Here is a 10,975-nt window from a genome sequence, read left to right as displayed (position 1 = left end):
ATCTACGCTAAATTACATAAGTAGAACGTAACACGTCCAACTCCTCGCGAAAGGGTTAAACCACCCTTTAAAAACGAAAACTAAAATCAATCCAACCACACTCCTACAGTTAAATCCACAGCCCTCCTACTTCACAAACGCACTCCAACAACCACAAAAGCACACTATCGCTTTTCCCCGGAAAATTCCAACCAGCGAACATCGTACGGAATCGGCAAAACCTGTCGGTATCTATCCTAAAAAGTTCCAAAGTACCTCGCAACAAATCCAAAGGCAGGAACAGCGATAAACGTTCGTCAATCCAGTTGAAAGTTTCATCGGGAAACGACACCGTGCTACGGTAGGTCGATTGGCGCGCACAGTTTCGCGTAGAATTACGAGCACGAATGGCAATATCAATTTCAATCGCGAGCAAACTTTATCAAAGGTCGCTGTCCCGCGTCCCATTTGTATCGCGCGCCAGTTTGATTCGAGGCACGTCGACGAACCAACCGAGCCGCGCCGTTCAAGCGAGACGTTTGCATATTCAGTTCAATTAAACGGCTGCCAGCTTAATCGGCAAACAGCGACGAGATACGACCGACCGGAAGCGAAAGACTTCCCTCCCTGCCCCCCCTTAGGCAGCGTAAACTTCTTCGCGAAGAAGGGGAGGAGAGGCGGGCAGCCTCGAAAAGAGACGGATAGGCTAAGAAGCGAGAGGAGGAGGGCCTTCTTCGGAAACTCGGAATGCTAATGCAATCACCGGAGTTTCGAGCAACTTTTTCTCCGTCGAATCGCGATTCGTGAAACTGGATAGCTTTGGTGAACGGGGAGAGACGAGGGGGAGAAAGGAAACTAACGAGAAAAATAGAAAGACGAGTGGAAAAGTTGGGATTCGTGGTTGTATCGGTGGAAATGTTCGACACTGGTTAATGGAACAATCGGGGATATTCGGGGAACTACGGGTCGTTTCAAAGGGAGTGTGAAATTTCTTTTGCGGAAGGGCGAGCCTTTGGTAGAAGGCTCAATTAGATTTGACGTTGTTTTTGACTTTCGGAAAATTCATCTCTGACGGTGGAGGAATAGCAACAAGTAGTAGAGGATTCAAGGATGATCAAGTTTAGGTAACTACAAGGCAGAACAGTACAATTCAGGATTAACGGGGAAAAGATGAGTCTAGTTAAGAAACGGGACAGAGATAGATTGCAATTAAAACATTTAAATAACACAATCGTACAAAGTACGACAAGAATGATCAATTGTAAAATCCAACTACCTTTGTTCCACAAAATAATCCTAACCTCACCCCAATAAACCGCAGCAACGAAAGAAACACCTCCATCGACATTCTCCTGCAACCCACAGCCTCCTAAATCAAGCTCAGAAAAATTCCCCAAATCTCGCCACCAGGTGCACAAACACCCGAAGAAACACTTAACCACCAGCGTAAACTCTACCGAATCAATCCTAGTAACATTTTCCCCCCAGCGCGTGTGATTAATTGATAGCCATCTATCTTCATTTGATCCTCGTTAGTGTCGCTTTTTCTCCATGCGGGAAAACATGCGAACTAGCTCAGGGTGGAAACGATGGAGCAGGGTGAAAAAAGGTAGAAGTCGATCGAGAGAGTAGTATCGGCGACGATTAATCGAGTAAACTGCGAATCCCTCCAGCACACCGTTGCTTCGATTACACGCCTCTTCTCTCTAACCGACCCTTTTCTCTTCCCATTTCTGATTGCAGAACACCCTCGAAAATGAGAAACGAGAGGATGTCGAGGCTCGCCGGTATAGCGATCGTGGTGGCGATCACGATCCACGGTTGCTTCGCGGAACTGTACACCGCGTTGGCGGACATGGAGGAGCTGCTGGAAACGGAGGCGGTGCTGATCGACACGCTCAACGGCTACATTAAAGCGCAGGAAGAACGTCTGGCCACTCTGAGAAAGTGAGTTTTACGAGTCCTGCGATTATGTGTGTAGCACGGCGGTCATGTGCCGGTTTCGGCCGCGTTAGTCAGCTTTAACGAGCTCGTTCCCCGACACAGACGACGATCGTTTCGTTCGTTCGCGAAACATCTATTTTAGAACGTCGTTAACCGGAGGATACGGACGATGAATATGGCCGGTGATTAAGTTCTACCGTTCGTTAGACACGATCGACGTTAGGGGACTTCGCAGCTACCTACTTGGCTCGGTTCAAAGTAGTTTTTTCAAGATTCTTCGATTGTTCTTGGAATTTTTAACAAGGGAGAAGTATTTACCGAGCTTTGGATATTTAAGCTGCAAGTGTAGGAGAAAGTTTCGGAGGCTTGCGAAGTCTCAAAGAGACTGGAAGCATTAAAATTCCAGAGAAGTTGGGAACTTCTCAAAGACTAGATACCTCGAACGTTCGAATTTGTCTAAGATTTGAGATATCGAGAGATCGAGATCTTCAAGTTTCACAGGGGCGAGGATTCAAAGGTTGAAATTTGCCAACTTCATGATTGTACACGGAAGAAAGCTGCTGTGAAATATTCAACGACGGAGTCTACGTAGGTAGGTACTCTTTGGCGAGAAAGTAAATCGTTGGTTAACGAGGAAAACGAACGCGACGATCGAGGTGAAACGGGCGAGTCTTTGATGAAAGAGATAGAGAGGCCACATGCGTCAGAACTGGGCATAATCTGAAGATTTAGTAGCGGGTTATTAAGCGAGCATCGAGAGGAACGTTAAACGGTGAACGCGTGTCCGTAAATTTTCCTCTGGATCCGAACCCGGCAATTATACAGCGGGGGAAAGCTCGAAACGGGATTCGACCGTCGGATTATCGGATATTCCCCGGCTATTGGATGATACTCTTAGAAATAGCCCGATATAATTTTACCGCGAAAGCTGCTCGTTGCACGATCAAATTCCGCTCCAGCTTTTATTCATTCGAAGCCTAGGTAATCTTGTCTTTTTGAACCTCTCTTCCGTCTTTTTTCTTTATTTTCTCCCTTTTCGGGGTCGGTAATTGGAAAAGGTACGATGAGTTATTGTCGATTGCTATATGCAGCCTTCGTCGAAATTATTTACCCTGTAACGTTCACGTTTTTCTCAACTTTTGATACGACAAACGAAGTCAATTTCTTTCGTTCTTTGAATTATTTTCCGGGCGCGTAGAAATAAGTGTCCTGTTATTTATAATACTGTAACTTACGTTTGCTTGCCGTAACAGAAAGAATAACGCAATATGGAGAGTGAAAGAAAATAGTTTTAGAAAAGTGCATTTTCTGGACGATTAACGGGTTAAGCACCGCATTAAATACCAATTATTTTGAAATATTTTTACACCGAGAGAAAATCGCGCTATTGAAACGTGAGAATAATATTTTTTTACGAACTCTGTCGATATTATTTTGTTTCAACGAATATTTGACAATCGCACGGTAATTCTTTTTCCGACTTAAAAAACTGGTTAAAATATTCGCTAACTCGTTTTTCGCGGGTTCCGACGAATCTGAAATCACTCGACGATTCATCCTCCGTGAATGAAAAAAGGAGAGAAAACAGAGAGAAGAGGAACGAAAAAGAGGTTTCCTTCAAATTCGAGTCAGCGAGGCTGCAATAATCGAATGTTCGTTGTCGCATTCGCGGCACGTTCGGTTCCATTTTTTTCGGGGGTCGCCAGACAAAAGCGCGAGCAAGAATATAAAAAAGATTTCCCCTATATCCTCTCTTTCCTCTCCGTCCAATAATTCCCTCTCGTTCTTCTCCCGCCGCTCGTTTTTATCTTCCCCGGGGTGTGATTTGGCGCGTTGCCCGACTCGATACCGATGCCTCGGCCATTTCGAGGGCAACGTGGATATAAGAGGAGCCGGGACCTGGCGGAAAACGTTGAAAACGTGGCTCTGCCGGACCACCTTCCTCTCTCTCCCTTGCTTTTCCTCTTTCGCGTGTTCCTCCAAGGGGAGATCCCTGTCTAGAGAGAGATTCCACGAAGGGAACTCGCGACGATCTCGTTCACGGTGCCGCAATATTTCCGTGACTACGACTGTCCCTTCTACTTTTAATCCGACCACCGTGTAATTACTTTTCGGGGAAATTGATCACGCCATATCTTCCTTCTTATTTCGCCGTCTGACGGAAGATATCGGTGGGTTTCTTTTCGAGTTGAATGATCGGTGACCGGCGAAGATTAGTGAAAGCGTTTAGTTTGAATAAATGGTGGTATTTGTCAAACTTTTATTTAACGCGTCGCAGAGCATATTTAAATAGTTCGATTTCTAAGTGTTGACACGTGGTTTATGCATACTGGGATGTGTTGGATTTAGATAAAAATTTCATTTCGGCACCGTGGACGAGTTACGTAGAATTGCTCCGGCACTCAACGTGTTAACCCTTTGTTGGGTGTGACTCGACGTCAATTTTATTCGCAGGTACTCCTACGTCGGTCACACTTTTAAATTGCCAGTTTAAATATGTATTACATTTCGCAATATTTGTTTTATACTTAGATAAGCAACGTTACGCGTATACGACCTGAGGTGGGTGAGGAACGTCGTTGCACTGTTTTCACCTCAATTTATTAAAATACAAGTGTTATGGTCGGCGTACAATTCGCCCGGAAAATACAATCGTTTCATTCGTTAATTGTCCCTGCGGCAGCGGTTCGGTGGGCAGAAGAAAAACTGAACCGGGGTGTAGGTGTGCTGGGTTTTCATATTGGTAGGACAGAGAGACAGGGGTAGAGATAGATAAAGGTAGAGGATGCCACATGTGCGCTTCTTAGGTTCCTCGAGGACGGAGGCAAGTCTTAACCCGGGGAGAGACGAAAGAACGGAAGGAGTTGGAAGAGAGAAAGCTCGCGTGGAAGAATGGAACGAGGTTCGGTAAGGGTTTGTTGACGACGACGTACCCGCCACAGACCCTTTTTTGTAACAAAAGAAAGTGCAATTGTTACAGAAAAGTGTCATATATGCACTACCGGGCAAAAGTTTCTAATTCTTTGCAGATTTGAAATTGATGTTGCGGAGATAGATAACACTTTACCTTATCCCGATTGATTTGAACGAGGAAAAATTGGTTAAAATATTCTTGAAATTGTTCACTTTCCTCCTGGAAATTTTTCTATAACTTGTGTAGTGTATGTAACGAAGCAATTGTTTACATTGCTTCCTGTCAACTTTTTAAATAAAACCCTTAAACTGACGCGGAGTTACTGGAAAGAAAACGAGAAAAGAATTCAAAGGGTTAAAGTTGTTCCATGTTACTTTATTTCAAGATTTTTCGAGGGATTTAAAAAAAATTCGGAATTTCAACGAGAAACGTGCGAAAGTTTGAATTGTACGAATGGAACATTTCAGTATTCGAATGTTCGACGGAGAAAAACAGGGCGATGGAGCATTACAGGTGAAAAAGCAATAAAACTGTCGAGCAGCTTTTCACGGGTTGGGAGGGAGAGGAGGAGAAAAAATCGCGGACGAGGATGGAAGTCACGAAGCTTTCACGATCTCTCCCGCACACGCGTGCGTTCGACACTCATTCAAACTCTCTAATCGCAATCGAGTCACGTGCCAGCCATTCGAGTAACGCTCGCCAAAATTTCCTTCGAATAACCATTGTTGCTGTCAGTTACATCCAACCGGAGCCGAGGTTAGGGGAATCCCAATGCCCGCATTAATAGCTCAGTTACTAAGGATTTACATTCGATGATTCTTCGAGTAAGGAAGGGCGGAAAATGTGATTTCGAAGGAGTCATTCCGAGCTCCTTGTGTAACAAGTATTACATAAAAAATTGATATAATGGAGATTTAACAAGTTGAAAGAATATTTCACTAAAATTTGAGACCAATTTCCCTCGTAAAATCGAAAAGAGAAATTATCATAATGAAAATTGTTGAATTAATTATGATTGCAAGGGAATTGTATTTTACTTAAAAAATATTGATACAATAGAGATTATAATTGGAGATTTAACGAGTTGAAAGAATATTAGACTAGAATTTGAGACCAATTTCCCTCGTAAAATCGAAAAGAGAAATTATCATAATGAAAATTGTTGAATTAATTATGATTGCAAGGGAATTGTATTTTACTTAAAAAATATTGATACAATAGAGATTATAATTGGAGATTTAACGAGTTGAAAGAATATTAGACTAGAATTTGAGACCAATTTCCCTCGTAAAATCGAAAAGAGAAATTATCATAATGAAAATTGTTGAATTAATTATGATTGCAAGGGAATTGTATTTTACTTAAAAAATATTGATACAATAGAGATTATAATTGGAGATTTAACGAGTTGAAAGAATATTAGACTAGAATTTGGAACCAATTTCTTTCGTACAATCGAAAAGAGAAGTGATCGTAATGATGAATTGTGTTACTTAAGAAATATTAATCTAATGGAGATTTAACGAGTTGAAAGAATATTAGACTAGAATTTGAGACCAATTTCCTTCGTAAATTGGAAAGAGAAATTATCGTAATGATGAATTGTTGAATTAATTGTAATTTCAAGGGAATCGTATTTTACTTGAAAAATATTGATACAATAGAGATTATAATTGGAAATTTAACGAGTTGAAAGAATATTCGCCTAAAATTTGGAACAAATTTCCTTCGTACAATCGAAAAGAGAAGTGATCGTAATGATGAATTGTGTTACTTAAGAAATATTATTCTAATGGAGATTTAACGAGTTGAAAGAATATTAGACTAGAATTTGGCACCAATTTCCCTCGTAAAATCGAAAAGAGAAATTATCATAATGAAAATTGTTGAATTAATTGTGATTGCAAGAGAATCGTATTTTACTTGAAAAATATTGATACAATAGAGATTATAATTGGAGATTTAACGAGTTGAAAGAATATTAGACTAGAATTTGGAACCAATTTCTTTCGTACAATCGAAAAGAGAAGTGATCGTAATGATGAATTGTGTTACTTAAGAAATATTAATCTAATGGAGATTTAACGAGTTGAAAGAATATTAGACTAGAATTTGAGACCAATTTCCTTCGTAAATTGGAAAGAGAAATTATCGTAATGATGAATTGTTGAATTAATTGTAATTTCAAGGGAATCGTATTTTACTTGAAAAATATTGACACAATAGAGATTATAATTGGAAATTTAACGAGTTGAAAGAATATTCGCCTAAAATTTGGAACCAATTTCCTTCGTACAATCGAAAAGAGAAGTGATCGTAATGATGAATTGTGTTACTTAAGAAATATTATTCTAATGGAGATTGAACAAGTTGAAAGAATATTAGACTAGAATTTGGCACCAATTTCCCTCGTACAATCGAAAAGAGAAGTGATCGTAATGATGAATTGTGTTACTTAAGAAATATTATTCTAATGGAGATTGAACAAGTTGAAAGAATATTAGACTAGAATTTGGCACCAATTTCCCTCGTACAATCGAAAAGAGAAGTGATCGTAATGATGAATTGTGTTACTTAAGAAATATTATTCTAATGGAGATTGAACAAGTTGAAAGAATATTAGACTAGAATTTGGCACCAATTTCCCTCATAAAATCAAAAAGAGAAATTATCATAATGAAAATTGTTGAATTAATTGTGATTGCAAGGGAATTATATTTTACTTAAAAAATATTGATCTAACGGAGATTATTATTGGAAATTTAACGAGTTAAGAGCGCATGTAACACTATAAAGTGCAAATTTTTAACTACTTTCCTTGGTACAATCCGAAAGAAGTGATCACGCAGCGAAATAAACGTTCCTTTCATTCCCAAGTACCAAATTAGCTCTCAGAACAGCTACCACATACCACAATACAAAAAACAAAATTAGCCCGCATTTATACAAACTTTAAACCACTGAAATTAACACAAAGGCTAACTTTTTTCGTTACAACTCAAATACCGCATACCTCGAGCCACCCTGTACAGAAAAGAATCCGCAGAATCCTTCTGACACGCTCAAACGGTATAACATAAAAACAGATCAAAGTTGTACAAATTTTTAGTACATCTGCGTGCAGACGTGAAAATTGATCCAACTCCAAATAAACGCAATTAAAATCAGTGCAAAACATCCCAAAATAAATAAATGAAATTGCACAAATATCGAAATTTATCTGAAATTGGAATCAACGCGAATTCCACATCTAAACACGTTTCCACAAAAACAATTGCGAAGAAAAGGAAGAAAACAACGCATCGTAGGAACTCGGCTTATCGGCGTAAAGCGCGGCAAACGTTAATCGCGGAGGATCTGAGAGGAGAAACGGGAATTTCCGCGAGGAGTACTGGAAACGATGGCCACGTATCAGGCGATGCCGTTCTCTACGGCAATTCAGTGCTCGTCAATTGCAATCGAGTCACGTGGCGAGCGTCCCACGCGCACGGAATCCGCCTGGAGCCACTCGAAACACGCGGCGAAACGGCCGCGTTCCCCGAATCTGTCCGGGGGAGTCGAGCGCGAGCCGGCGGAAAATTTGCGTGTTACGGGAACGCGGGAAACGTAAACATTAAAGCACAGCTAATGGAGTAGAAGGCTCGCCGCGAAACGTGCCGTATCTTTAATTTAAGGGTGAACCAGGGAAAAGGGGTGTTCTTGATGAATTCGAAATTAACCTCGGTGTGCTTTATGTTCAGATCGAATTGCAGAGATAGGTGTGATTGTTCGTGTAAGTTTTGCTTTAAATGCTCAAAATGCGTTTATTTTGTTTTTTTCAGAGGGAATTGCGATTTTTCGGTCTTTTCGAGAATTTTTCGTAAAAAATGAGAGAAAGTAGGAAGGATATTGAGAGATTTCTCGAGCGAATTGAAGTGGCTAAATTTCCGTGATACTGGATCGATAAAGGGGCCATTGATCTTCTAAAAAATGGAACAAGTGAAATAATGCAGGAAGAAAAGAACGACTGTTCGTGTTTCTGACGAGAATACGCATATGTCCTTACGACCGTTTAAGGTTATAAGGATATTAGGGGGTAAGGTAATGAAGTTCAATCGTGAAGGAAATAATTCGTAGTATACCATTTAATGAAGCAGTTGAATGATGGATTAGTGGTGTGGATGATGTGCGTTGAACTAGAGATTACGATGTTTCTCTTTGATGTCTGGTGGTGAACTGACTCTCTCGCGAATTTCCGAGTCGAGGGAAATTCGTGAGCCGGTCTTGTCACCTGATTGGTAAGTATCTTTTGCCAATCAGGTGATAGATCCACCGACATCCACCTATTCCAGGCAGGAGAGGTGGTGTCAGTGGAGGTGGAAGACGTTACGTGGGAAATTTAGCAACGTGGTGGAATTTCCGTCAGGCCTGGATCCTGCGGCCTGACCTGGTCGACGGTCACTGGGCCCGGTCTCGATCACCATTTGGAAATTCACGTTTATGGCACATGCAATTGGTCGTTGAGGACGAAGAAACTCGAGGATATACAATTGCAGGATAAAAATAAATCGACTCTCAAAAACGACTTCACTGGCTTGCGTGTCATAAACGTGCTTGCAATTTGCACTTCGGAGGTTGCCCCTTGTGCTAACCACCCGTGCTATTCAAGACGGTCAAAATCATTACAAAGGGAAGGCCAAGGTCCCGCGGGTATGCCACGGAACAGTCCGGGAAATTCGCGTATTTTGAATTTTCACTGTGGAATTGCGTTGAACTTTTTCGACGCGTCAAATACTGTTCCAAATCGCCACGGAATTCGATGAAAAAGGAAACGCGAGCGAAAAGCAATTTTTCAAAGGAACCTTCGAGTGGAGATAAAAAACAACGAGAGATTTGAAAGCTTCTCGATTTTGTAAATCGTGTCGAGAACATCTTTTTACAGCTCGCGCGCGGACAGTTTGTCCCTTTTTCCAGGCCACCGGAGGGGGAAAGCGGAGAAAGCTCGCAACCCCGTGAAAATTTAATCAGACACGAATGTATTTACGCCGGAACTCAATTTACACTCGAATCAATAGTCACACTTTATTTTCCACCCTGACGAATTCACAGTCTTTATCACACTTTCGTTCCTTCGATGAACTTTCCAATCGATGCACGTTTTTTAAAAAATGAAACAGATTTCTGTTATTTACGATGATCTGCAAAGCTGTTTCATATGATTCGAGGAACACAGGATTAATTTTTCCAAGAGTACACTAATGGGAAGATAATATTGAAGCTCAATATCGATACGAGCGACTCTACAAATGCAACGTTCGATTCCTTTCCCAAACAGCGTCCATAAACAAGCTTATTTATTTTTTTAAATAAACATGTTAAATTGAAACGATCGAAAAAGAGCGCAGAATTTGTCACAAAAACAAGCTGAAAAATTCCAAAGCTGGCTCAGACAATCATCGACAGTTTTAACTCTCCCAAAATAAAAAAAAGAACATTTATCAACATTGACGAAAGGGGAAAACGGGAAGAAAAATATGGAATTATATTTTTTCGCAAGTTTAATTCTTAACACTTCCAAAAGAAGAAAAAAAACATACTTATCAACATTGACAAAGGGGGAAAAAAAGGGAAGAAAAATACGGAATTACATTTTTTCGGAAGAACAGTGACGAAAAGTGGCTGATCCAAACGCGCCTATTTCCAATCTCGAAAAGATCTCTTTATCGAATATTCCCCGGCCCCGGGGGCTGGAAAAGAATTCCACCGAAAAATCCGCCTTTCTTCCTCGGATCCTCGAAATTTCATCAAAGATCTCCACCAAGGAGATCTTTATCGAACGGGGGATCTACAACGGCGAATCGCTCGCGTGAGGATCGATGAAACGGTTGATCGTACGGATATCCTGGGGGGGGGGAGATCGCAAGGGAAATTTCGCCAAACCGATCAAAAGATAAGTTTCGAGGGATACGGGAGAAGCGGCGTTGGCGTGCAAAGTCGGACGCTTCCGATCGTTTCGCGAAGTCACGCGTGAAACTTTCCGACACGAAATTCCGATCGGAACTCGGACGGTTTGCTGGATATTAAACGGGAACGCGTCGTTGCCCGCAACTTTCCAAGGAATCTGTTCTACGTGCACCGCGAGCATGCCCGCTGCAAGCC

The 10,975-nt window shown here is 41.2% G+C and overlaps 1 protein-coding gene across 1 annotated transcript in view; it reads left to right on the top strand.

Annotated features, from left to right (window-relative positions):
* LOC108576501 (prolyl 4-hydroxylase subunit alpha-1-like) overlaps window positions 1-10,975 on the top strand; it is a 221,164-nt gene that overhangs the window by 158,402 nt on the left and 51,787 nt on the right. The window contains exon 5 of the mRNA XM_017939510.1: window positions 1,723-1,926. Within this exon, the coding sequence (XP_017794999.1) occupies window positions 1,736-1,926 (191 nt within the window). The 5' untranslated portion in view covers window positions 1,723-1,735. The remainder of the gene's footprint in view (window positions 1-1,722; window positions 1,927-10,975) is intronic.

This window comes from Habropoda laboriosa, unplaced genomic scaffold, assembly GCF_001263275.1.
Source record: "Habropoda laboriosa isolate 0110345459 unplaced genomic scaffold, ASM126327v1 scaffold291, whole genome shotgun sequence".
In the NCBI taxonomy this organism is placed as follows: domain Eukaryota; kingdom Metazoa; phylum Arthropoda; class Insecta; order Hymenoptera; family Apidae; genus Habropoda; species Habropoda laboriosa.
This window is presented reverse-complemented; position numbering and strand designations above follow the sequence as displayed.